This window comes from Rhamphochromis longiceps, linkage group LG8 (genome assembly GCF_057381845.1).
Source record: "Rhamphochromis longiceps isolate RC_006_pf linkage group LG8, R_longiceps_female_GT1.1, whole genome shotgun sequence".
Taxonomy (NCBI): Eukaryota; Metazoa; Chordata; class Actinopteri; order Cichliformes; family Cichlidae; genus Rhamphochromis; species Rhamphochromis longiceps.
This window is the reverse complement of record NC_140564.1, coordinates 25,091,706-25,119,274: the sequence shown is the minus strand read 5'-3', so window position 1 is coordinate 25,119,274 and position 27,569 is coordinate 25,091,706. Positions and strand designations below refer to the sequence as shown.

The 27,569-nt window shown below is 43.1% G+C and overlaps 1 protein-coding gene across 6 annotated transcripts in view; it reads left to right on the top strand.

Moving 5' to 3' along the window:
* The window catches only part of LOC146663777 (C-terminal-binding protein 2), a 95,767-nt gene extending 68,199 nt beyond the window's left edge, over positions 1-27,568 (top strand). For 5 of the 6 annotated variants that reach the window (XM_085416688.1, XM_085416690.1, XM_085416689.1 and 2 more), the window contains 8 exons: positions 6,989-7,143; positions 10,893-11,037; positions 14,040-14,246; positions 20,073-20,287; positions 21,620-21,750; positions 23,384-23,511; positions 23,959-24,076; positions 25,764-27,568. In XM_085416688.1, coding sequence (XP_085272814.1) covers positions 6,989-7,143; positions 10,893-11,037; positions 14,040-14,246; positions 20,073-20,287; positions 21,620-21,750; positions 23,384-23,511; positions 23,959-24,076; positions 25,764-25,944 — 1,280 coding nt within the window. In that variant the 3' untranslated portion in view covers positions 25,945-27,568. Of the gene's footprint in view, positions 1-6,988; positions 7,144-10,892; positions 11,038-14,039; positions 14,247-20,072; positions 20,288-21,619; positions 21,751-23,383; positions 23,512-23,958; positions 24,077-24,377; positions 24,453-25,763 lie in introns of all 6 variants that reach the window. The other variant, XM_085416687.1, reaches the window with a different exon arrangement.
* The last annotated feature ends 1 nt before the right edge of the window (position 27,569 follows it).

Here is a 27,569-nt window from a genome sequence, read left to right as displayed (position 1 = left end):
AGTAGTATTTATAGTCAGGTATAGGGTATACATGCTGGCCTCTCGGTGCCTGTAAAACATTTGTAACATAAAGTTGGCCTACATAGTGTGTGCACCACTGTAGGCCTCTATTTTGGTTGATGCTGTTTTGCACTCTGTGGGTGATTTGGCATGTACTGTTAGGAAATGCAAGCAGCGGGGTTGTGACTAAAGTCAGGTTATGTAGGGAATCAGTAAATTATTAATATGATTTGCATGAAAATTTTAACCGGAACGTCAAACCTGAGAGACAATCGTGACAAGATTGTTCCACTAATATAAAAAAAAAAAAAGATTCAACTTTCTTCTCAGAGTTGTCTAAAACTTTTTCATTTTTTCCCTAACTCACAGTAGAGATGCCAATTTGCAGTGAGGACGTGAGATTTACTACAGCAGTAGGCTTTTGTTTGGCCTTTTTGGCAAGTTTCTGGGAGAATTATCTTTAATTAAGAACAGCTGAAGCAATCCACTGCGAGTGACATGTTTCTTTTATAATAGCCAAAAAAGGCATTCAGTCTTGATTTATTGTGTGGCGCATGTGACCTGAATGATTTGTAGAATCGTTTTTGCCAAGAAAATCAGCAATGATTTGATTGTAATTTGAATTTAAATCAAAACGAAATCCTTGTCAAAATGGCTCCATATTTTCTTTAGAGTGTTTAAATTATTTAAACGGCAACTGTTTCCGCTAAACGTAAAGGTAGATTGTCAACTATTTTGCCAGCCTGGGAAAGTCCAAATGAAACCACATGTTCATATGGTTTGGAACTGAATTTCCCGGAGGAACCCACCCGAGGGATTAATAAAGTTTCATCTAATCTCTAATATCAAAGGGCGCATGTAAAGCAGGCGTTACGTGACCATTTTATAACCCTTCTCTCGCCACCATCGACATGCCCCACCTCTCACACGCAGCCTGCTCCTTTTGGGCTTAGCAGGGAAAGTATATGGGTCATGTGTTAGCTCAGGGTGGCACAGTAAATGGCTGTAACAGTTAGCGGTCAGCAGCAACCCCCACCCATTGTTGAGATGGAGCCACCTGCAAACAGCAGCTTGGGGTTGCTAGGTAACCTGTGGCAGAAGATGATTATAGTATGGCGGAGGGCTTGTCTCTCATTAGCACTAAAGTGACTTCTGTTTCTCTGCTCTTCTCTTGATTTTAATTTCTCATTTCCCCGTTGCCCCTCTAGTCCCCCTTCCCCTCACTGGAGGCAACATAGCACCAGCAGCAGAGGCCAGTGTTAGGATAAGACTCCTAGCTCCCTTCACCACATAATGGAAACACTGGCCTCATCTCCCGGTACGCCGCTCTGCTACTTCCTGCTGCCAGACTCTGACTAAGTGTTTCTGGCTCAGAAACCGCAGCCTTCAGCCCGGACTGAGTTAGGGTTGTATTTGTCTAAAGGAATGATTAGAATTTAAATACAGATTTAAATACTGAGTAAGATTACTGGAAAAAAAGAAAGAGGAAAAACACTGATCTTATGAAGTTTGGTAATCTACATCAAGTGGTTTTAAGCTTTTTTACTGGAGGCCTAGATTTCCAAAATAATTTCCATTGTGACCCAGTTCTCATTTTCCACAACTGGTGTGCAATCTAATTGAGAAAAATGTTCTGTTTTTAGACCGCTAACTGAGCCCCCACATTTTATTACAGGGAATTAAAAAGACTTTAGTAACATAATATCTAGCAGCCATGGATGTCTTTAAAAAAAAAATCATTTCAAGGCTCGTCTTTCAGCGTCTTGGAGCCCTCATGATAAATATGTCTGTGCTTTTAGCAGGGAGAATTGTTTTAGATGTGTTTGTGTGTTAGTTTCATTCCAAAAGTATAGTAATCACAAAGCAGAGGTATTTAATTGAATAATATAACCAGCAGATAAACCATGGATACCTGTACAGAACAGTGTCGTATCTATCAGGCTGTAAATTAAATGTTTTTAGATTAGTGGTTAAATTAAATAAGAAAATGTCACTTATGTCGCTAATTTTTGACATGTCGAAGATTTGCAATTAATTAAATAGTTGAAGAAAATCAAATAATTAATCACCAATGAAGAAAATCATTAGTTACAGCCCCAAATCTATCATTACACATATTACACCACAGCAGGAGGTGTGTATGCGTGTGAACATGCATCACATGCATTATTTCCTTTGGCAGGTAAACCCACAACAGCAGCTGCCCCCCTCAAAGAAAATTAATTCATCCCTAAACATCTCACGCGCATGCATTTGCAGCCTGGCAACAGTTAAGCGGCAAGCAGAGGACGCAAGAACTAGGAGGAAAGGAAATGAGGGAGATTAATTAATGGAGGAGTGAGTGAAATTAAGAGCACTCTGCCTCCTGCGGCTCTGACATTACCTCCAATACTCCACAATCCCCTGCCCTTCACTTAACACATTTGTTGAGATTTGGTGCACCGTATGAAAGTCTGTGCTCATGCTTCAGTTCAAATCCTCTGGCTGTTTGCAGTCAGGTGGCCAGCGGCCGCGTTTGCCAAGGCGCCAGGACGTAAACCTGCAGAGAACATGGTAGACCTGCTGAAAATGCTGTTTTACTCCTGCCTGTTGCCTCTGAAAAGGTGTTGCACAGCTGTTAAAACAAGTGAGCTTAGAGAGTGCTTGTCACAGTGGAGGTTAAAGCTTGTTTCCAAGGCTTGCAGTGCCTCTCACTGAGATTGTCTTGTTCCAAAGAGTTAAATTCATGCTGAGATAAAAGATAAATTGGAGGTTGACAGTAAATCGTAATCTTGAGAAAACTGCTGGTGGCTTCAAAGCACAAAATTATTCTAGTTTATGGCACTTTAGAGGGGATTTTTACTACCTTTTCACCCATAATTTGCAAGCCAAAAAGCCTTTAGATCGATGTTAAGTTTTTTAAACCCCGACTATTTGCATAGTTTGTATATAAATGATAGTCACTCCATTCCATCCCTCATTGGTTGATGAAATCCCATTATGAATTCTCAGGACCAGACTTCTTGAATGTACTTTCAAATGTACATTAACTGAAAAATAAGAAGGTTACATGAAAAATACCCCGTAAGGCACCACTCAGGCAGTAAAAAGAGACCCTTTACAAACTGCCGCCACCAGGTGGCGATACCTGTAGATTGAGTAAAAAATTATTCCTATTTTGAACATCTTTTTCATGTCACATTTCAAAATGGCATGAAACCACATTGGCTATCATCTTGTCAATCCCACGTCGGTAGCTAATGGGTGCCAGACCCGTCCCTCCTCATCACATCCATTTTTTGCAACCAAGATGGCGAAACAGAAACCCTCATATCAAGGATGTTACGAAGGAGAAAATTAACTATTGACGTGAAAACTGTCTTTTGAAACAGCCTGTGAACATGTTTATTTTAACACGAGAGTTTATTAGCGCTTTTGAAGCCAGCCTCGAGTGGACACTCGAGGAAGTGGATACTTTCAGGCACTTCTGCGTTGCCCTCATTTTCTAGCCCCGGGCGTTGTTGCCTGGTTACGAGACTATTACTCCCCATCCATTATTGTGACTTAAATATGAAGCTTTAAATTGTCAGATGTATGAACACATCTAAACACACACAATTCTATATTCTACTTAATTTAGATTGGTACAGACTTGTTATAGATGCACAGAGCACAGGGATGCTGTTGAGTATCACCACGGAGAAAAGAGGTGGTGAGAAAGGTGTCATGAACGCATCACCTATCAGAAACGGGTGTTGTGGTGTTGTGCAGCTGACAAACCCAGCGGTTCCGGTTGAGACTGGTTTGATGTACTTGCTGTCAATTTAACACAGAGGGAGTGTTGCCTGTCACCTCCCTGCTTTCCCTGCCTGAATATATCATATCCTCTCCATCAAAATCAACAGTGTAAGAATCAATCTGTCACACAGGAGGACATGCGCGCTTCGGCTTATAGACAGACAGACCAACTGGAATTGAGGGTCGGAATAGAAAATGGAGGAAAAGAAATGACAGTTGAGGTGAAAGAATGACAGAGAAAGGAGGGGCAGTGATTACTGAAAGACAGCTGAGGAATGATAGCAGAGGTCGGGGAGGAATTTATGTGAAAAGGGAGAAAAAGAAAATGAGATGCGCAGTGAGCAAACAGTCACTCAGGGCTAGACATCGGCAGCAAAGAGGAGCTGTCAGAAGATGCTATCATACAGGGAGAGATCTGCGAAAATACAACAGTGCCAACGATACTTTAAAATGTAGCAGAGGAAGAAGTCGACAAGAGGGAGATTAAGAGACTGAGTAAGAGACTGAAAGGTCAGAGGAACCCGGTGGATGATTCATGGAGTTCAGCCTATCTAACTTCTGCCTAAGGGTTTCACACAGCCTGTCAACCACTCCTCTCTCCTACTGCTTCATCTACAGCTTCTCTAACGTGCACACACACTGTGCGCCAATAATTGTTAGATACAAGTACACACTGGTAGGATGAAGCAGGGAGAAGCCATAATCAGTATTTTTCTTCATATCTCTGAATCAGTGACAAGTAACAAGTGGCATTTAGTTTTTAGCCTGTTTTAGGTTATTGTTTTTACTTTAGTGCACATTTGCACCTTGACTCTGAGCAAGAATAAAAGCTCATCAGCAACTAAATACATCTGCTGAATCCTAATGTTGCCACCTATGATAGACTATTTGTTAACAACTTTTATTGATAGTTGTGAGATGTTTTCTTCTGCCCTCTAGTGGACATGTAAGAAAATCTTGAATAGAATAAGCTTGAATAGAGTTTGTGTGATTTTTGGGAAGAAAAATAAGCCAAAGTATTTGGAAATGACTTATTACTGGCCTCTTACATAACTTTCAACAGTCCAAAACCCAGACGTGTTCAGTTTACAATAACATTACAAACAATCCAGTCATTTGTTTCACTCGATCGATCAACCACCATTCGTGGAGTGTTTCTGACACACCCTCGCCAGTTTGGTGTTGATGTTTTTGACCACTGCTGCCCAGTCTTTACCAGCTGCCTCTATTAATATTCAACAAGCTGTCACATACAGATGCGACAGCCAAGCTGGTAAGCCTCACCTTTCCCACCGTCATGTCAGCTGTCTTGAACAGGGAGCCTGATAAGGAGGTAGGAAGCAACGGAGGCGTTTGATGGAAGGCTTGAGATGAGGAGGCGGAGGGAGAGGGGAGGAGGCGGCTGTCTGTATGTCAGGGGAGAAAACATCTCCTCCGCCCTTTGCACCGCAAGAGTGGGGTGGATACGGCCGTTTGCGCCTCCGACCCCAACTCATGGCGCAGATGCCGGCGGTGCCAAAAATAAAGTGCATTAAAACTGGCAGCCAAAGCCTGTTAAGTGATCACCATGACAACAGGCGGAAGGCGCACGGAGACGACATCTTCGCTACAATCCTCCCCCCCTGCCCTAAGAGGCTACACTGCTGGACTGCTCGCTTTCTGTCAGCTGGGCTTTCTCTGCGTCTCTGCTGTCGTTTATGTGCTCCTTCTCCTTTCATCCTCCTTCTCCCCTGATAAGTCTCCTGGGTGCTCTTTAAGCTAACAGGCAGTGTTTAGTCTGTTTTTATGCTTCCTTGTTTTACATTTTAATTTCACTCTTCTCTGAATCGCTCCTCTTTTTCTTCCCCCCCTCCTCCCCTCCCACCTGTTGTTTTTCTCACTGTGCATTTTAACTTGTTTGTGCACACACACATCTCATCTTAAATCTCCTTATCTCACCTATATCGGTCCCAATGCTGTGTGCTGTAATCCCAAAGAGCACTGCCCTAATGAGACCTCCTCCACCTTTGCTCTCCTTTCCCTTTCTCCACCCTGCTCCTTATCGCATGGCGTCATTGTAATCTTCAGGATAACTTTGAGAGCTATGCATACACTAGTGCGTGCACAGAGTGAGGTCATGCATGAGCATCCCGATACAGATCTTAGCAGCAAACCTAGATAAGAAACGTGATGTCGTGAAGTCACAGGGAAACATCCGCAGGGGATCTTGTTGTCGGGGTGAATATGGTGACCTGTGCAGTGTTGCGATGCTGTTTCTTAGCAAGGAGCAGTTTTGCTTCTTCTAAAGTCTCTCCGTCCACAGGACAGCATCTGAGGGAAGCATGAATATTGATGCTCCTCACTTGTTAACATTGTATGAAGCAGGGGCTGGTAATTGTCTGTCTTCGAAGCGCGACACGTCCTCTTCAGTGGGATGTGTGAGAAGGTCGATCCCGCTGGGGAGTTCGGCTTCTCTTGACTCATTTTACTTCAAGTGAGAAAAGTAGCGAGTAAGGAGAGGAGAAAGAACCGAGCGGCGACAGAAACCCGAGTTACGACACGCACTTTGTCAAGTGTGCCGAAGTGCAGCTGCGAGTCGCTTCCGAGTTTGTTTCAGGCTTGTAGCGTTTTCTCCAATGCTCTTCATTTCAATGATGCATTGCTCTTATGAGGCATTTCTAAAGGTGTCCTCACAGTGTTTCTCTTTTCTTCTTCTTTTTTTTCACCCCTGTTCCACAGCAGCTGGTTCCACTCACACTGCCGTTTTTTAACTGGTAAAAGAGAACGACCAAAGTGTGCGTGTCAGTATGCACACAGGGGAATTTGTTCCCCTTCATATGATTGTGTGAAACTCTGTCTGCTTGCATTCGCCTATCTGTGTCAGTGTATGTAAATGTTTCTGTGTGCGTTTGAGAGCCAGACCCAGAGGATTCCTGCAAGTGAGCCCGTCTTCTAATCCAGTCTTGAGTAGGCGCATTGATTTATTGAGCAACTTTTGTTAGTTCGGAGAAGCTTCCTGCTACATCCTAATCAGCACACACAAGTGCACACATGCATACACACAGCAGATGATTGTTATCTGAGTGTTGATTAACTGAGTGAAGACTGCAATTTAGTGATAGTTACATTTTATATTTTATTTGGATTTCATCTTTCCTGATTTTGAAAGCTACTTTCTTAATACCTTTTCTGTTTAAAATAATCTTTCCTCTTCTTGAATGTATCTCTCCAGGTATTCGGCCTCAAATCATGAACGGGCCCATGCATCCCCGCCCGTTGGTGGCCCTGCTGGACGGGCGTGATTGCACCGTGGAGATGCCCATCCTTAAAGACTTAGCAACCGTTGCCTTCTGTGATGCTCAGTCCACGCAGGAGATCCACGAGAAGGTAGGAAGACGCACGCACCGTAGTTCACTTTCAGTGTCTTCCACATCGCAGCTGAACCTTGATGGAGAGACGGAATTTACCCGTCACTCATATCTCCCTCTTCCTTTTTCTATAGCGCTGATATGTGAAGTGCGTTATATTGGCCTCATACACACCTGCCAGTTAAAATATAGTGGCTTCATTATGATTTAATGTCACTTTGTAGCACTGACTGTAACGCCTATATCAGTGCCATTGTTCTAATAGAGAATCTCGTACAGCGGGGATGCGGTGTAATTACATTGGCTTGTAGAGGCTCTTTATTGCTTTTTATGCAGCGCCGTGGTTACAAAACAATATATGGCCACAGAAATGGGTATCACCCAAGTGCTATCTCTTCATCTGCAGACAGAGTGAGGGCTGCTATATCTTCCATCGCGCTGTTTTTATGAAAATGGGACATATTAAAAAAGAAGCATTTGCATAGAGATCAATTCAATCAAAGACCTTGGGCGGTGAGGAGAAGGGGGGAAAGTGGGTAGCTTTTTGTTTGTTTTAACACTGCCTTATCAGGAAAAACATGATTGTAATGTTCACCTCGCAAGCATATTCAGCAGTTTGCAATAATAACTTGCAGTCTAGATACCCAGAGGGGCGGTATAGATTGAAAATGTCCAATCTCTGCTTTCTGCAGCATGGATGCGAAGATGCAGTGTTGATAACTCTGGGAGTTTCAGTTCAATGTTGTCAGGGCAGACAGCAGCTGCCACACTCCCGTACATATACACTAGACAACAATAAAAAAAAAAAAAAATCTTATGGAAAAGATTGGCCGAGGATTGAATATGAAAGTTGCCTAAGGTTATGTGAAGTCTTCTACCTGGTAATCCTCTTTTTTCTCAAGTGATAGGGATACAATAAAGCACACAGGCAAATACCAATCAAGATCAAGTTACAATACCACTTCAGTGAGACCAAATCCTGTATGCAGCACCTGCGCTCCAGCATCATAATCCAAGGTCTCTGATCCCTCGTCTTTGTCACAGTCGTCGCGCCTCATAACCACATGTGGCTTGTAAAAGTTGGATGAGAGCCCATATGGCAGGGAGTCAATATTGGCCTATTACTTTGTGCGCCGCCTGACTGTGATCATCCAAAAGAGGTGTTAAGCTTGGGGCTTGCAGCTAATGACTCTTAATGTAACTAAAAGATGATAGATGGAAAAATTATGATACTGTGTTCAGTTAACAGTTCAATCTCTAAAATGCAGGGGGGGGGGGGAGCCATACATTGCGTGTTGTCGTCTCGCGTCATTAGTTAAACTGTGAATAGAAAGTCTTCACAATATCAGCAAATGTTTACTATTTTCCATTTATAAGAAACAATAAATTTTCAAAGCAGTAAATCCTTTAATAAACCCTAAATGGGGTTATATAGATATTTATAGCACTTTTCTGTTGTTAAAGTACTTCACCCATTCACATTCACATATTAAATGCTGTGCTTTATCTGTTACACACACACACAAGGATGAATGGGGGCATTTAGGAGGTTCAGGCTCTTGCACGAAAACAGTTTAAGGTGCATACTGGAGGAACCAGGTGTCAGACTAGTTTAGTGGACATACTGGTTAACATCTGTTTATTCTTTGGCACTAAGACATAACTTTTTTTGCTTTCTTGCTGCTATTTCACTATTTAGGTGGGGGACTGGGGTAAATGTGCAAGAAGCCACGTTGCTTTAGATAAGCACTGAGGCTGCAACCAGGAAAACTGGTAACCTCCCTCTGACCTAAGCGGCTGGACCTGGCATGTAGTCTTCTGTAAAATCAGCACATCTCGTGTGGACGGATTTGTTTTAGAAGTATTGAAAGATTTTGTGGAATCGATGCACTGCTAAAGTGGATTTTGAAGGTACAATGGCCAGTGGGGTCAGAGCTTGTTGTGTTATGACATATTTCACAGTATTTTGTGACGCTGTCCTGCAAAATGCTAAGCCACCTTCGTTGTAAGAAGTTTTAAGTAGTCTGTAGTTTTATGAAGCAACAGTTTGAGCAGCACAACATCCCTGCGGATCACTCACCGGATGACTTCATTGCCATAAAGTCCCCCTCCTAGAAGCTAGGAGTGTGCACTACAGTGTGCACATCACCAAATCAAAACTCCCTTGAAACAGTCTATCTTTTGCTCAGCCAGGCTAAATGTGAAGCACGGGCTTTGTGCCTTGTCAGAAAAGTCCAGGCGTCATAAGAAATGATAGATCCTTAAAGCGATAAGGGTTTGGTTACAGTGGAGAGGGGGATGTAGCTGAGGTCAGAGTTTCCATTAACATCAACTACAATCAGGCTAGAAGATTCCTTCCCCCAGCTCAAAAACAACACAAGACCTTCAGGATCAGCGCAGAGGGAGACAATTATGTATGTGTGCATTTTGGCCGGTCGCGCATGTGCGTGTAAGGAGTGTTTTAACCTTGAACTAATATCTGGAAGGCCTGTCCAGGACACTGCTCTAATAAAAGCAGTATGGAAATTCAGAGCTAATCTACTAATCACAGGAAAGCTAATGCAGCTTGGCTGGAGGTGAATGTAGAGCTGTTATTTAGGCGCTGACAGGGGCCGGGGCTGATACGGAAGGGGAATAGTTTAGATCCACATCACAGGCCAGGTCACCTTGTCCACGTTAAGTGGCAGAGGAGCAGCATGAGCAGCATTTCACAGTGATTGTCCCCCCCCCCCCCCCCCCCCCCCCCCCGTCCAAGGTGACAGAATTCAGACTTTTTTGGGAAATGTTTCACTTGGTACATCTTAAGATTGTTTTTATTTATTCTTTTTTATTTAACTTGAATGGATTGTCTTTGGGTAGGTAGATTCAACAACGCCACCATGTGGTTGTTTAAAAGCACAGTTAGTTTTGACCTTTACCTGCTTTAAAATAAGTAACAACCACTTTCACTTACACTTAGCTGACATGCATCTTTAAGCTGGAGTTTGCGCAGCCTAAAATTTTACTCAATGCATGAGTACAGCAGGTAAGAACATTTGGAAGAAATAACCACAAGCTACTAGTCTTGATGCATTCTCAATCATCCAAGTAAGTAAATCTCCAAAAGTTGATTCTGTTCATCTTCTCCCACTGAAAACGCTACATCCAGATGAATAGAATCAACTTTTGGAGACACAAGCTACTAGGGCAAATGCGGGATACATTCCCAGGAATCGGGAAATTTTGAAGCCTGAAATACAGAGCGGTACAGTCTGGGTAGTAAATTAGTTACTTTCTTTGTAATGGGGCTATTTTAATTCTATTATTCTATTTAATTTATAAGGCTTATCCTGCAATCAGTACCTCTCTATCCAGTCACTTATCCAGATCTTGTGTCCGTAAACGCTCTTGGTGCAATTGTGAATACCGTGCAGAACTGAGCCCCCGCAAAACAATATAATGACTGTTTCTACTTCCAGTGCAGGTCTGTTAAATGGACAATGTGTCAGTGTTGCTCGCGGCCATGTGATGTCTGTAGTTCCCCCTCGATGTGAAATCTATAATGTTCACAAATGTCGGAAGTCACGGCAGGTGTGTGATTTTCACAGCATCTCTGAAAGGAATGCGACAGTGTGATTGTCATGAGCTCTTGTATCCCCAAGTGGATTTAATAGCCGTGTTTTGCATGAGCAAACGAGTAAACTGGCCAACGGAAGACACAGATTAAGGAGGGAAAAGCATTTCATTCAGTTGTGTCATGCAAAATTTTATGAATACATGTGTCTGCAGGTGCTTAATGAGGCAGTGGGTGCCATGATGTACCACACCATCACCCTGACCAGAGAGGACCTGGAAAAGTTCAAAGCTCTACGCATCATCATCCGCATCGGCAGCGGCTACGACAACATTGACATAAAGGCTGCTGGAGAGCTGGGTATGAACTCTTTAAATAGCGGCTACTAAATCATAATCATTTTCTTCTCCACATCTGTGCTCGTGTAACAGCCTCTTTTTCTACATCTGAGCAAAGCTCTAATGTGTTTTGTGCTCCTTTGATACGACTATCCCGCGTCGCATTGATTTCTTGTGAGGGAGCAGGTCTGCTGATTTGCTTGTGTGATCGTTTGTTTGCCTGTTAATGACAAACGATACCTCAGGTGCCTGTAATCAGATTTAGGTGAATCTTGAAGGGAAGATTCATCACATCGCAGCGTTAAAATTGGACTGACCATCTAAAAGAAAAGCAGCGATGAAATAGAGCTAATAGTCGTTGTCCCTAAAGCGGACTACTTTGAATACCACGTATACCGTTTCCTTGTTTTTACTGTATGGATTTTTTCTGAATAGTATCAAAGGCTGAATAAATAGTCAGATGAAGTGCAGACATCCCGCTGTGAGCCAGAATGTTCAAAGAGACAGAGTAAAAGACACACGGGGAAGGAGAAGAGTTCAGTTTTCTCCCTGAAACACCACCCAGGCTTATATCAGCAGGCTGGTGGCTCAAAAAGCTCTTACAGTTGACAAAGCTGCCATTTCCCTGCCAATATGAGATACTGTGTCTAACTGCCACCCACTCACCGAAGGCGCTCTGCCTTGCAACACAGGAGTCAAAAGCTATCGTGCCTGGAGAAGGCGGCGCTGATATGATGGCTGTTCTCGGGGAGAAGAAAAAAGGGGCCATTGATTGAGCAGGCTCGGTCTATTTTTTGCTGTCTAGAGACGACTGCGCTGTTATTCCGAGATACAGAGTGAGATGAGGACATTAGGAGGAGAATGAGGGCAGGCAGAAGTGCTTAAGTGTTAGAACAGAGAAAAAAAAGTAGTCTGTGTTGTTGGAGGAAACGGCAAGGTAATACCACAAGGTCAGGCCTGTATATCGGCTGAAAGGAACAAAATTATGAACACTGCACTGGATAAGATCTTGACTTTACATATTTACGTGTGTATCTTCATATTATTATTGACGTTTAGCAGGTGATGTTTGGAATACTGATTACGTTGCCCAAATATAGACCTAATTAAAGATAACCCAAGTTATTAAGGGATCAGTTCACACCATTATCAACTTTTCATGTTTTTCCTCTGGCCTGTAATGCTTTGGAGATTTTCACTGTTGAAATATTTGCCTTTCTCTTGAAAACAGTGACCTAATTGGCAGTCGTGATGCTAAAAATTACATTTGGCTTTTCAAAATATAGCATATGTAGATTTATATACATCCACAAACTTTATTGTGATCAGTTTCGTGTAGGAAGTATCGTTCTCTCTCTTTCTTTTATTAAACTATGCTCGCCAACTGTTTCAAGAAAAGGCCATCCGTCTACCTGTGATGAGAGGCTAATGCTAGTGACAGATAGACAAGTGTTAACATTATATGAGCTGAGCTTCTGTGTGGTGGTTCCTACATAAAACTATAAAGTATGTGAATGAGGGCTTCAGAAACATTACCGCTAAGTAGCTTTTTGGTTTTTTAGTTTGGTTTTTTGTTGTTGACGCTTTGAGCATCACGAGAAAAGTTCCATTAAAATCTAGAGAAGGCAGTTATTTCTACAGAAGATCCATCCATCCATTTTCATCCGCTTTGTCCGGGGCCGGGTCGCGGGGGCAGCAGCCTAAGCAAAGAGGCCCAGACCTCCCTCTCCCCAGCCACCTCCTCCAGCTTATCCGGGGGAATACCAAGGCGTTCCCAGGCCAGCCGAGAGATATAATCTCTCCAGCGTGTCCTGGGTCTGCCCCGGGGCCTCCTCCCGGTGGGACATGCCTGGAACACCTCACCCAGGAGGCGCCCAGGGGGCATCCTTGTCAGATGCCCGAACCACCTCAGCTGGCTCCTTTTGATGTGGAGCAGCAGCTGCTCTACTCTGAGCCCCTCCCGGATGGCCAAACTTCTCACCCTATCTCTAAGGGAGAGGCCAGCCACCCTTCGGAGGAAGCTCATTTCTGCCGCTTGTATCCGCGATCTCGTTCTTTCGGTCACTACTCACAGCTCGTGGCCATAGGTGAGGGTAGGGACGTAGATCGACCGGTAAATTGAGAGCTTCGCTTTTGCACTCAGCTCCCTCTTCACCACGACGGACCGGTGCAGCGTCCGCATTACTGCAGCTGCAGCCCCAATCCGTCTGTCGATCTCCGGCTCCCTTCTCCCATCACTCGCGAACAAGACCCCGAGATACTTGAACTCCTCCACTTGGGGCAGGAACTCATCCCCGACCCAGAAGATCTACAGAAGATATCACCCCTATATGGGTAAATATAATAAAATATACTTTTGGACCAAAAGCTTCCTTTGAAGTTTTTATAATATATGACCTGTGTTATAGTACATAATATCCATTCACGTATCCATCATCTTCTACTTGTCTAAAGTGAGGTTAGGGGTGGCAGCTGCCTAAGCAGAGTATTCTAGTCGTCCTTATCTCCAGCAACACGTTTCAGTTACTCCTGTGGGATCCTGAGATTCCCAGACTAGGCTAGATGTATAATCTCTCTAGCAGGTTCTGTATGTCCAAGGTCCTCACTCTATCTCCAAGACTGATCCCAGCCACCCTACAAAAGAAACTATTTTCATCTGCTTTTATTCGTGACCTTACTCTTTTGGTCATGACCCAGATCTCATGACCGTAAGCGAGTGTTGGAATGTAGACTGACTGGTACATGAAAAACATCAATCCGGCACACCAAATCCACCGGTCTGTTTCATCCTCGGCTGCAATGCGTGCTGGAGGTCACGCTCCAATGAAGCCGACATATTCTGATGTCATTTTCACACTCCCTTGAGATGCTGACCATGAATATCAGAAATCATAGTGACCCATGTTGGTTTTTTCGCCCTGGACAATAAAATCTCCCTCTGTACTCATATTTCACGTGTCACATACGTCTTTAATGTGCTTTTCAACCCTTCTGCCTTGTGTGTGTTTACTGTTCTATCTTTAGGCATTGCCGTGTGCAACATTCCCTCGGCAGCTGTGGAGGAGACGGCAGACTCGACCTTGTGCCACATCCTCAACCTTTACCGGCGGAACACCTGGCTCTACCAGGCTCTGCGGGAGGGCACGCGAGTCCAGAGCGTGGAGCAAATCCGGGAGGTGGCGTCCGGTGCCGCCCGCATACGTGGCGAAACCCTGGGTCTCATCGGTTTTGGTGAATATTCAGTTATTCGCTTTCCTCTTTTAGCCTTTTTCTGGCTCCTTCTCTTGCTTTTTCCTCTTATTTTCATCATGTTTTTTTTTAATTTACTCTCCCTTCCGTTGCTTCCACTTTTGTGCTTTCATATCCTCTCACCACTCAGTGTGCCTTCTGTTTTCCTGCTCTGATAAGGTTATTTTTCACCCTCTGCCCGTCCCACAGATTATCTCAAGGTTGTCTGTTTCGCCTCCCTGCGGGCTGACTTCCTCTCTCTGCCTCACTGTTCTCATCCCACTGCTCTAATGCTCACCATTATATCTCTATTATACTCTCTTCTTCTGTTTTCAACTCTTCTTCTCTGTCACCACGGTCCCTCGACATCTTGCCCTGCCATGATCAGGCCTCATGGCAGACTAGATTCTTCCTCTGTGTGTTTGTGTGTGTGTGTTCTGACTTGATTCCCTCTCTGCACCTGTTTTAGTGGTGATTGTGTGTGTTTGTGCGTCACTCTGCCCTGTCACAACATCACCGGGCCGACAGATGCTCTGTCTTCTCACAAGCCTTTCCTGAGTGCCACCTTATCTCTCTGTCCACATACACCTCCCCCCCCCCCCCCCCCCCCCCACACACACACACACAAATACACAACCTCCTTCCTCCTCTACAGGTCCCAGACAGCTGCCTGGACTAACTGTGCCTGAACAGCGGGTCCTGGCAGGGAAGATTTCTCCCCCCTGTCTCTCCCTTCCTCATCCAGTCCTCCCATTTCCAGCCTCCTCTGCTGGTCTTTCTGGCTCAAGCTGTCTCCAAAACAATATCCATTGTCAGTGGGAGGTTGGGGACATCGAAGGCCTCTTGGCGTTGGTTTCTAGGACTCTGCATATTCAGCCAGCTGCACAACTGTCGGCAAATACACAGACTGAAAAAAAACCCCTCTAGCTCTGGGGTGACAGTAGACTCGAGGACTTGAAGTACCAAACAACCAACCATTTGATCTTCTTCTCAAAAATAAGTTCAAGCCTTTTAGTTGTGAATTATTCTGTTATTTCTCATATGTAAATGTAACCAAGTAGCTGTGGTCTGCCTATCTACCTCCAGTAAATATCCAGGATAATCCTATCAACTAAATTTGATCTGATAAAAAACTCATTTTCAACTTTGGAATTTGGGGAATATGTTAGTCTGGGAAGAGACATCTAAGATACCTTTAATCAGCATTTTTATATGAATGAAGGCTTAAATGATCATCAGGGTTGAGTGTGATAAGCTTGAAATGCCATTTTAGTTACTAAATGCAAAACAACATTTTTAACACATTATATTCCCCTAAAAATGATATTTTTAAATGTTGCATCTTATACTAAAAGTGATTGCAGACAAGTATAATTACTTTCTCTTGAAACGTCTCAAAGCAAATTCAAAACAAAGAAAATTCCACTTGCATATTTAGCATTTCCAGTTGGTCAAATCAAATTAGCCGTGCAAAGACAGTGTTGATACTGCAGCAGATGCAGATGAGGACCGGTGAAAAAATGTTGGAATTCATTACCCAAGTCTAATCCTTCCCACATATTTCTGCAACATTAGCCGATTATGTGTCAAGGAAACATAAAAACTGAATATCCAACCGCCAAAGTTATGCTTCCATGTTTTAAGAGACACAATCGCAAGGTAAATAAGGACTTTTTGACAGCCTCTGGTAGTTGCACATTTTTCTATGCTAACTGTACTCACTTAAAATTTTAATTAACAGAATCCCATTACATCCATCTTGAAGTTGCTCACAGTGAAAAGTCTAATCACTCAAACCAGTTTATTTGAGTGATTAGGTTTAGTTCACTCTCACCACTATGATCAGTATCATCTCCACATGAAGCAGGCAGCTGTTTTCAGACGATTGCGCACTACCTGCCTGCGCCGAATGGCACACAGACACAACTGACAAGTATTTGAAAGCTAAAGAGAACAAATAACCGTATTGCATGTTATTGGATTTTGCACTTGTTGCATCTCTTTGCAGAATATGGAAAATATCTCCAGTGATATTGTGATGTCGCCTGGTTCCTTTTGTAAAAACAGTAGAGATAATCTGCCTGCTGTGCACAAGGACTTTTGAAACAATGTTTTTTTTAAAAAAACGTTGACCTCTTGGCCAATTGCCACCATGTTTGCCTCTTCACTGTTGGGTGAGACAGGGCTGATTTCAAGAATTGGTGCTTCAGCCTCGTGTTTTACTGCAGAATCTGAAACCTTTGTCAGCAGAAAAATTTGCAATGCAAAGCAAACATCTGCTGCCGAGTCGAGAGTGAAATGACAGAGATCAAAATGTTCAGATCCACCTGAGTGGGTGGCAGACCCCCTGGTTTTCGTTGCATGTGGCATTGATAAGTGTGGGACGGGAGGGCGAGGCTTAGAAATAGAGACGACAGAGGAGCTGACATATTAAAGGAAAAATCCGCACAAAAAAAATACAAATTCTTTTTTTCCCAGTGCAACAAAGTTAGAGGTATTTTTAGATGCCAAAAACTTCAGCTGTTAACTGATCTCATTGTAAATCAAGATTGTGTAGATCTAGTTTCTCTTTAAACCCAGTTCTTTGCAGACATTTTCCAACAATCAGAGAGGCAGAAGAAATCATTGCAGAAGAAGTGATGATCCAACTTTCCACAGCTGCTCCAAAAGGTTTAGTAAATCACATCGTACTGCAGCTGCAGGATGACCTGGTCTGTTTCAAACTGACAAGAAAAATCTTTTTAAAAAATTGATTCCTTTACTGCTGCTGTCTGCATCGCTTTTTTAGCTTGCACTTACAGCAGCTCACACCCACGCTCTGTGTTGTGTCAAACGTGGCCTGTGAAAATTAGGAAAAGTAACGTTTGCAGAAAGAAATGGACAGATGAATCACTCGAAGAAAAGTAAAGTGCGCAACTGTGATCATCGCAAAATTTGTAGTTTTATTGTGCGATAGTTGCAGCTATATCTGGGTCTTTAGCATTGCACGTCTCTTATCGGCTGACATTGAAGGAGAAGAAGAGAAGGAGTGATTCTCTTCAGCTGTGGAGTGTAAGAGCAGGATATAATGCTCGATCACAAAGAGGGGACCTTGAGAGTGTAAAGGACCTTATCGATCCTTTTTACGAGCAGCAACATCCACCTCTCCATTACTCTGTCCCTCTCTCTCTCTCAGCTGCTGCTGCAGAGCAGAAACTGGCGTCTCCAGCCAACAGAGTGGAGACTCGCATCCTACACAACAAATGGCTGTGAGAGACAGAGGGAGAGGCTCGAATGCTGCACATTCAGTTTCTGATTCACTGTCTCACAACTTCACCTCACATTGGGCCTCATTCACAAACAGTGTGTTTGCACAAACGTGTGCCTAATCAGCACAAACAAATGTTTTACTCACAAATCCGGGATCCATCCGTGTTTTCGTGCCTGAAGTGGTTGGTGCACGGCAAACGAACGTAGAGCTGCCTCAGACTTAGAAAATATAAACATACATGTTTTAACTAAATGCTTAGCAGGTTAAAACTGACTTAAAACACTTAAAAAACCTTTAATTTATTAAGGCAGTGGCCAATTACATAAAATAAACACAAATCCGTTGCCTTTCATCCTTGCTGGACGTCATCGCCGTCACCTCGCCACTGTTTCAACAATGTCCTACTTACGGATGTTTGTATAATCTGGTCGGTTATTCCTTTTTCCATAAACTTGTATCTTAAGCTTTTTTCTTATATCTAAGTCACGGTCTGTGCGTCAAGGATTCAGTATTTACCGCTTCAGTGATTGCAACCCGAGTCTCTTGGTGTGTCTTTCCAGTTTCCACCTTAGACATTATGTTTCCTCAGTCCACAACTTTTTTTTTGCTTAAGTGACCTTTTTTCTCTTAGAACAGCTTCACAGCTTTCTCTGTGATCCGCCTCTAGGCAAACACGTTTCCTTATATAGAGAAAAATGGGGCCACGGAAGTATGCTGACTGCAAGTAACGTGCGTGCACCTGCTGATTTACAGTGATTCTCTAACGTGCACACGATAGTAAGAGTAAAATTGGCTGCTTTTGCACGATCCACAAACCTGACTTTTGTTTGAGTGCTTATTTTGTGCACAAATTAAAAAGCACACACGGTGAATGAGGCCCTTTGTTTGTTTGTTCTTGTTGTTTTTTAATTTTTTCATCATAGCTCCTTGTCTTCATCGTAAGCCTTTTTTCCCTTAGTGATATTAAAAGTAGCCTTTTTCACAACTTTAATATAATAAAGCCGACATGAAAAGGCTGTTGCAACATGAAAGATGTTCAAGTGACATCCTGTTACTATTAGAAGAATGAAAGGTTTATTTTTTGTGAAGTTTTTTTTAGACATTGGCTTCTTTTTCGCTCATTTTCAGGTCAGAACTTGTACTTGATTATTTTCTCTTTTTTTATCGTTCAAGCATAAAAAAGCACTCAAATCAGGGGATGAGCCAGTGCTCAATTTAGCAAAGAACTCATTTTAAATTGTATCTTTAGGCAGTTTGTCAATAGTATTCTATCACAATAATAAAACCTATTCCCCCCTTTTTTTGGATTGGCAAGGTGGTTTCTGAAGAGCTATAAGACAAAAACTTATATCTCTGCATTGTTTGCAGTGTGTCTTCAAAGGGTTAGAGTGGTGGATGGCTGTGGCTTAGAAGGTTGTGGAGTTCCCATACTAATTGGAAGATTCGTGGTTCAATCCCTGGTCCTCCTCTGCATGATGATATTGTGAGTGCAAGATACTGAACCCAATGAGTTCACTGGAGTGTGAATGTTAGATAGAAAACACTGCGGACGCAATTCTACGTCCTACATCTTTTTGATACATGTCTACAAACTAGTAGATGGTCTAATACGTCTTGATGCATGCTCAATCATCCAAGTAAGTAAATCCCAATCTGGATGTAGTGTTTTCAGTGGGAGAAACATTTCGTCACTCATCCAAGTGACTTCTTCAGTCTCAGCTGACTGCAGGTTTCCCCAACCTTATAAACAGTGCATTGCACAATGACTGAAACTAACATCACTGAATGAACGATGGGCTGGGAGGTCAGTTCCTTGATCATTAATGTGCAAATTCTCATGACCATTGATCAACAACTGACCTCCCAGCCCATTGTTCAGTGGTGCTAGTTTCAGTCATCGTGCACTCACCCACTGAAAACGCTACATCCAGATGATCAGAATCAACCTTTTGGGATGGTCTCAATGGAAGGGGTGGTTGTCAAGAAGACTTAAGCAAGGGAAACAGAAAAGGCTGAGATATGACAAATTACACAAGAACTGGAAACAGGTCTTATGGTATGATGAACCAAGATGAACCAGTGGTGTTGGGGATCTTGTCAAAATTGATGGTATTATGAACACAGAAATGTACCGTCAAATTTTGGCTACTATGCAATACCATCTGGAAGGCATCTGAGCAGTTTAATTTTGTGACATGACAGTGATCCCGAAACACACTGCCAATTCAGTAAAAGCATACCTGGATAGAAAACACACACAAACCATGGAGCGGTCGGACCTCAACATTACTGAAGCAGTGTGGGATTATTTTGACAGCGAACAGAACAAAAGGCAGCCAACATCCAAAGAAGAGCTTTGAATGTCCTTTAAGAAGCCTGGAGAACTATTTCGGAAGACTACTTAAAGAGTTAATAGTTAACAAGACATGTAAATGATCAGTGAACTGGTATTTAACAGTGCAACTTTTGAACTTGCCTGGCTTTTTCTGGAGAAGACACGCTCTGTTAACGTACGAGAAATCCCTCTGTGTCTTTGAGCACGTTGACAAACTTTATAAACTCTTTGTTTGTGTCCCCAGGTCGTTCGGGCCAGGCGGTTGCAGTGCGAGCCAAGGTTTTCGGCTTCAACGTCATCTTCTACGACCCCTATCTGCAGGACGGCCTGGAGCGCTCGCTGGGCGTCCAGCGCGTCTACACCCTGCAGGACCTGCTCTACCAGAGCGACTGCGTCTCCCTGCACTGCAACCTGAACGAACACAACCATCACCTCATCAACGACTTCACCATCAAACAGGTGCATTACTCAAAACAAACACAGACACGCGTCGCCCGCACACGTGTCACCCAGACAGAGCTGAACATCCCATTGAACAGCTGTGACCTGATGTGGGCTTAATGCGGTGCTATCTAGCAGGTAGACAAGTCGAGATGCTGGTATATTATTACTCTGTCAGCCTAGTGTCTGTCCTAAAGAGCATTATATCTGGCAGAAAGAGAAAGCAGGAAGAAGAAAAAAAGGACTGGAAACAGCAGCAGCCTTCCTGCCTGTACATTCCCTGCTCTTTATCTTAAGCTCCACCAAAGCTGGACACAAATTCATTCCTTTGCTCTGTCAAATGCAATTAGTGCCAGCCCACGGCTACAGCAAATATATCGACTAGGCTGCACAGTGTGAGGGGAAAGTGCTGCTCTCTGAGTCAATAACTGCACTCTGAGGCACTGCCTGGGGTGACACCTGCAGGGCAGCTGAGGAACTGCACAAGCTGGGGACGCATCTTCCTTCTGTCAATATCACCCCGCACTGTGACACACTCTCTCTCTCTCTTTGTCTTGTCCCTCGCGCTCCATTCTTCCTGAGTTACAGTATGTGAGGAGATGAAGAGGAGTGGGTGTAGGGTAATAGCCTAACCCAGTTAACTCTGTGTCTTTTCCAAAGCACAAGATTCTCAGCTGCCTCTTAAGTGCTGCAATGAAAGAACACTTTTCTGTCTTTCCTCACCCAGAATTTGGCAGTGGCTCTTAGCGTTTAAAGTGGAAACGTGTGTGTGCATGTTTGTGTATTTTCTGTGTGTCAAAACCACCAAGGCCTAATAAAAGACTGCCTGCCAGCGTAAAGGCTTTTCATGCCCCTGGATTTCAGCTTTTGTCAACATTAAGGGATTACTTTCTTCTGAGCATATTCATTTGATTTTTTTCTTCTTCCTCCCTCATACACTTTTTGTTGTGCCTTATTTTCTCCCCCCCCCGGTAAGCAGCAAGGGGTGGCGGTGCTACTTCATCTTTCAGCTCATCCCTCGTCCTTCATTTCATCTCCTTGGTTTGAACAAAGCCTGCTCTATATCCCACATCTGACAGCATTTGTCCCAGTTGCCTTTCTGTCTCCTAGATCTTTCAGGTGTCAGGTGAAACAGAGATGTCACCATTTTATTCCTTCTTCTCAATTTATGTCCTGTTTAATATGTCTTAAGACATATAATCCAGATTGATGCTCTCTTTTAGATCAAACACATTCATTTGCCTGCCAGGCTGGCATACACACAAAAGTCCATACATGAGCTGTAAAAAAGCTGGCTTCATCTGTGCCTAGTGTTGACTTGTTTGTGTTTGCATGCCTTTTGCACTACAGATGCGTCAGGGTGCATTCTTGGTCAATACTGCACGGGGAGGTCTGGTGGATGAGAAAGCTCTGGCCCAGGCGTTAAAGGAGGGAAGGATACGCGGAGCTGCCTTAGACGTCCATGAGACCGAGCCCTTCAGGTAAATGCACACATGTGCCAAATCCTGGACAGATATAGGCAAGCAAAGTGATGGGTGTGTAGGAAGGGAAAGACAAAGAAACAGAAAACCTTTAAGAGATAGACAGACAGGCAGGAACAATGGCAGATATAGTTATAATGAGATAAAAGAGAAATCATGTGCTTCTAAAAGGATCCTTCAGGGCCCTGTGTGTAATAGAATTGAGGAGATGGAGAGCTGGATTTATTCTTGTCAGAGCAAGTTAAAAACATTTAAAGGTACAGGTGTATGCTTGAGTTTGAATAGAGGTGCAAAAAGAGGTGAATAATCTCCATTTTTTGGTATCCAAACACAACGATAACCCAAGAAAAGACCATATTTATACAGGATTATTAAAACAGACCTTCTTGGACATTTTTCCTTACGCTTTATTCGTGAGAAAGTGCCGGGGGCAAAGTGGTGAAAGGCCAAAACTAGGTGAAAAGGCATCAGTAAGTGTGTCATAACATGCAATCAGCTAATTAAGAGTGAAAGTGTACAGCTTAATTTGAAGTATAATCAATAAATCTATAATTTCTTCATTTTGGCAAATGAATGAATGAGTTACAAGTACTGCTGAATTGATTTAATAACTATTCAAATGACATCTTGACACTTGTTACTTTTGTTGTCAATTATAAACAAATTAATTCAGTTAAGTACTGGTGATATGAATAATTGGAAAATCTGGTAACAGCTTCATCATGAACTATACTGGTGACACTGGGTAACCAGTCTGAAATAATTGTAAATGAAATAATTTCAGATTTATTTCCCAAAGCTCACCTGTTCCCCTTATGATTTGACACCGTGTTTTAGCTTTGAGCTATGAACTGCTTTCATCAGAAGGCAAACAGCTTGGTACGCGTCCCACTTCTCCACCATCCTAAGATCCGTGTTTTCCGTCTCAGCGGGTAACTGGTGTTGTGTTGTTCACGCGTCGGGGGCAGTCAGAGAGTTTGGAGGCTGATTATTTCTGGACAGCTGCTCAGCTGAGTGGCTGCTCAAGAAGGCTGAAACTGAACCCGATGAATCTGGAACTCATGCTCCGCTAACCCAGCATGTCAACGGGGGAGCGTTTCATAACTTTGGACCTCCATCCCACGCGGCATGACACCGATTTCAGGACGCTGCTGACGCGTTGCAAAGCTTACACGCAGAGAACCAGGCTAGGTGTTACAAGGATGATGGAGGGGGAGGAGGGAGTTGATGCTGATCTGTTTTTGTTAGTCTCCTGAGAGGAAAGAGGCTGACAGAAAGGAAGTATCAAAGCAGCAGGAAGAAGATGGTGGCATCTGTGAATAACAGGATCTGACATTTTACCCCACTGGCCATATTTCCAGACAACTGTCATGTAAACTGTACACAAATAGTTTTTAAAGGAAAAGAAATAGTTACAGTATCAGATGGTTTTGATATACAAGAATATGTTTTGTCATTGGCCTCAAAATAAAAATAATTAATTCTACGTTTGTATTTCTTTATAAGTTAATTAGTGAAGCCCTCCACAACATCCGGTACAGCCTGTTATTGATGTTAGTTTTAATATAATTCTGTCATCATGTGCTTGTTGGAGAAAATGTGCATACTGTATTAATTTGACTGTGTGCTGTAGTTTTGCTCAGGGCCCACTGAAAGATGCTCCAAACCTGATCTGCACGCCACACACAGCCTGGTACAGCGAGCAGGCCTCACTGGAAATGAGGGAGGCCGCAGCTACCGAGATCCGAAGAGCCATCACCGGTAAGCCGCCGCGTTTCAATTTTGTTGTCCAACATCCATCGAAACTAAACATCCACGGCTTCATTATGGAGGCCCGCGCCTCGGTGCAGTCTCCCGCGTGACCTGTTGCACGTCTTTTCTTTCCCAGATGTCACATTTCCACTTCAATAGACCCTCGGCAGCCTTTATTAGATCTGGACCTCTTAATTGATGTTATCCTTAGCTTCACGACACAGAGTGGCTCTCGGGGGCTGGCCTTGCCGCCACCCTGGCCAAAAAAAAGAATTTAAAAAACTGATTGTTAAATGGTCCTAATTTGCATTTGTGTATCTAAGCCTGGTATGTTTGTCAGTCTGAACTCATTAACACTTTGCATAGCCTGGCCGCTCATGCCCTGTAACAAGTCGTAGCCTTCGAGTGTGTTAGATTTATGCAGCTCTTTTAAGCTGAACGCGTGTCTCGTGACAGGCCGTATCCCTGACAGCCTACGAAACTGCGTCAACAAGGAGTTCTTTGTCACTACGGCACCGTGGGCGGTCATGGATCAGCCAGGCGTTCACCCTGAGCATAATGGCGCTGCCTACAGGTAAGGACTGAAAATACAGCCATTATTTTCATTTTAAGAACAACAGTTTTATCACCTGTGAGCTACACTAAAGTATCATAAACTAGAGCAATTTCCTTTGTTTGCTCCGCCTTTATACAGTTGTAAAAGATGTCTTGATAGATCGGTGGTTTTTATAGGTTAGTTCACCACTCCTGTAGAGCCTAGCATCTCATCCGCTAACGCTTCCCCTTAGCAGCAGAAATAAATTCTGTCCACATTGTCCCACTCTTCGCCATTCTTGATCTCAGCATTTCCACCTCCATGTGCTTCTTTCACGCAGCCAAGTGAACCAAACTCTTCCAGGCGTAACAACCGGCATCCCCCAAGACAAAATTAATGCCTAGATCAGGACCAGGTAAATACGATCATCTGGGGCCAACAGCCTCCGGTTGGAGGTCCTGGATATAAGACCCTCTCACCTCCTGAGCTCACCTGATGTGTGTCCCTCCTGTAGTTCCCCTTCAGCACTTACCTGTTTGAATGAACACAGAATAGAGATGGGTAGCAGTGAATGTGGGTTTTTGAGTGTCACAGAAAGCATGACATGAAACCACTGAGGTGCACTTCCATGGATGGAGTCATGTTTCGTGGTTTCCTTCTTATAGGTATTTGGGAATGTTCTTTCCAGCTATTTTCTCCTTCTCTGGTTGATGGATTTTACTGTGATTTCCACACCCATTTCCCCCCCTAACTAATGTGACATATTAGCTCTTTTCCACCAAACAGTCTCGGGAAGTCTGTGTTTCAGGAAGTATTAAGATAACTGCATAACTGCATTTTTTTAAAACAAAAGAAAAATGATGGGAAAGAAAAATATGTGGCTCATTGATAAATAGAACATGTGCTGCTTCTTTCATGAGAGGATTGTGTTTTCTCCTTTTTATATCAAATTATGACCCAATCATCTTTAAATTAGGCACTAAAACTTTACGAGCTATGAGCAGATTATGTGCATTTATAGACCAAACAGTATCTTGCCTTTTTATTTTAATTACCATAATGAAACTGAAACAGTTTCATATTTAATCTAAGCTGAAGAAACAAATCAATAAGCAAGGCAAGAAATACTTTCCAAAGTATGTTGATTAATGTAATCTCTATAAACAGGAAGATCGCCTGGAGAGTTCATGCTCCACCAATGCCCACGTCCTGTTTTAAGGAATGTGATCCAGATGTACGCCAAAGTTTAATGGATTCTTCTCTACCTCCGCTCCCTCATTGCTTCTAGCTTTATGAAATTAAAGCCTGGTAGCTTCCGCAACTTGGTTCTGATCTTAGAGAAGTAATTAATGTCTTTTTTAAATTGTTTGATGTGTAAAAAGTTAGTAAACAGCAAAAACTCTTTTTGTCTGGCCATCTGTTGAGTCTCCCTCTCTTTCCCCATCTTGCACCTGTTTCATGTTTAGTCTAATCTGGCTGCATATTTTTCTGGACATATTAAAACGACAAGAAATTCCAATTTTATTCACATTAATTTGGACCTTTCTGAATCTGAAAATTCAGCCTGAAAGCTAAGTAACTCTTAAACACGTTCCTGAAAAGGTGGAAAAGAAGCAGCAGTTTCACTAGATGATGAGGTCTTTGCACAGAATCCTGTCTTTCACGGTTGTACGTGGGGGTTAGGCTCGTGTCGGCACCACTAACCTCTGACCTTTTCCCTCCCCAGATACCCGCCAGGTGTGGTTGGAGTGGCTCCGGGCGGCATCCCAGGGGCTTTAGAGGGCATGGTGCCTGGTGGGGTGCCCATCGCCCACACCTTGCCCTCTGGTACACACCCCTCCCAGGCCCCATCGCCCAACCAGCCCTCTAAACACGGCGACACTAGAGAGCACCTCACCGAGCAATAGCAGCAGAAAGGATACATACGGCAGCATCTCATCCGGCCTGTTGACACTCAGAAACAACCAATCAAAGCAACTGACCAACTGGGACCAAGAGACAGTGAAACGACACAAGCGGCTGCCTGCTAAAAATCCAGCCAGCAACTGGGAACAAAAGAAGTGTTCCGGGAAATTTGTACTTTTAACCCTTTTAGTTTTTACTCTCTGTCTCTTTGGGTTCAGTTACCGACTTTACTCTTTGATGATGATGTATTTTTGTCTTTCTTTGGGACATGCCTATGATTGTGGACACAGAGTCCAGTGTTTTTAGTGCTCCGGGATTACCCGATGAGACTCTGTTCAGCTGCCCCCACCGTACCACCCACCTCAGAGCTCATGGGAAATGTAAGCCCACTTCTAAACACACCAACTGAACAAGAGAAAAAAAAAAAAAAGAAAAAGAAAAACCTTTGGCATCATACGTTACTGGATCGTATGACCCCTGACAGCGCTCCTAATCTTCCCCGCCTCTTCTTCACCCAGCTCCAATCCTCATTGTGTAACAAGTGTGTGTTATTTAGGCCCCCAATTATGCCTCAGAAGAGAATTATTATTAATATTGTTTTTTTTCTTTTTATCATCAGTGTGAATGACTAAAAATGGATTATCAGCTTATATATATTTATCAAATTAAAGAAAAAGATTGTTCATCAATTATAGTAATCAAAAGTGGGCTTTAACCCTTTCCTGGCAGTGGTACATTTGACACCTGTCACAGCTGGAGTTCCAGCTTTTCACCACTAGAGGGCACTTGTACACAGTGTGAGAATTTTTGAGTTTTAAGTGTCTCCAACTTACTACTTTTTAAAGCAGTTGGTGATTAACGTAAAGCCATTCATTAAACACGTAACTGCAGCTGAAGCTTTTGAAAAGAAGTTATTTTGTACTTTTAGTTCCTAAAAGCTCAGCGATGCATCCAGTTCTCTCCAGAGAAGCGTCTGATGGCTAACTAATCATAATGGCAGTCTTGTTAGACATGGTGACCCAGTCCCTTCTGTGAGCACATTTCACACTGAAGACAGGAAAGGGTTAAATTCAGCATGGTTTCTTAATGACTCAGGAATAACACTTTTTTTTTGCAGATATTGTTTCTCCTCCCGCCCCTCCCCCCCGCAAAATAATTGTCTATAAAAGGAAAAAAAGAAAACACAAAGACTGATCTGGTTCGTCTGAATATTGAATATTTCTCTCCATCATCCTCTCCATCGTGGTATTTTTATAAAAAGGACACATTCACACATTTTTTGGTGTTAAAGAGTTTTGAGGAGTCCTGTTAGATTCGTATTGCCTAGTTAAATGTTCCTATAACCATAGTCCTATGTGATCCCCCCTCTCTACCTGCTCCTTAATATTTCCTTTGTTCTAATGAAGGCCAGGTTCTTTGGGGCATCCTGTACTCTGTAAGAGCAATAGCTGAAACTCTTATTTAGTGTCCCAACAATAGCAGAAGAGGCAGCCAGCAGTATGTTTTTGTTTTTAGTGTGAGTATTTGTATTTGTTTCTTGTACAAGGTGAACATTTAGCATTCAGTGCAGTTCAAATAAAAAAAAAAAAAAAAGAAAGAGAAAAAAAAAAGATAAAGATACGATTCT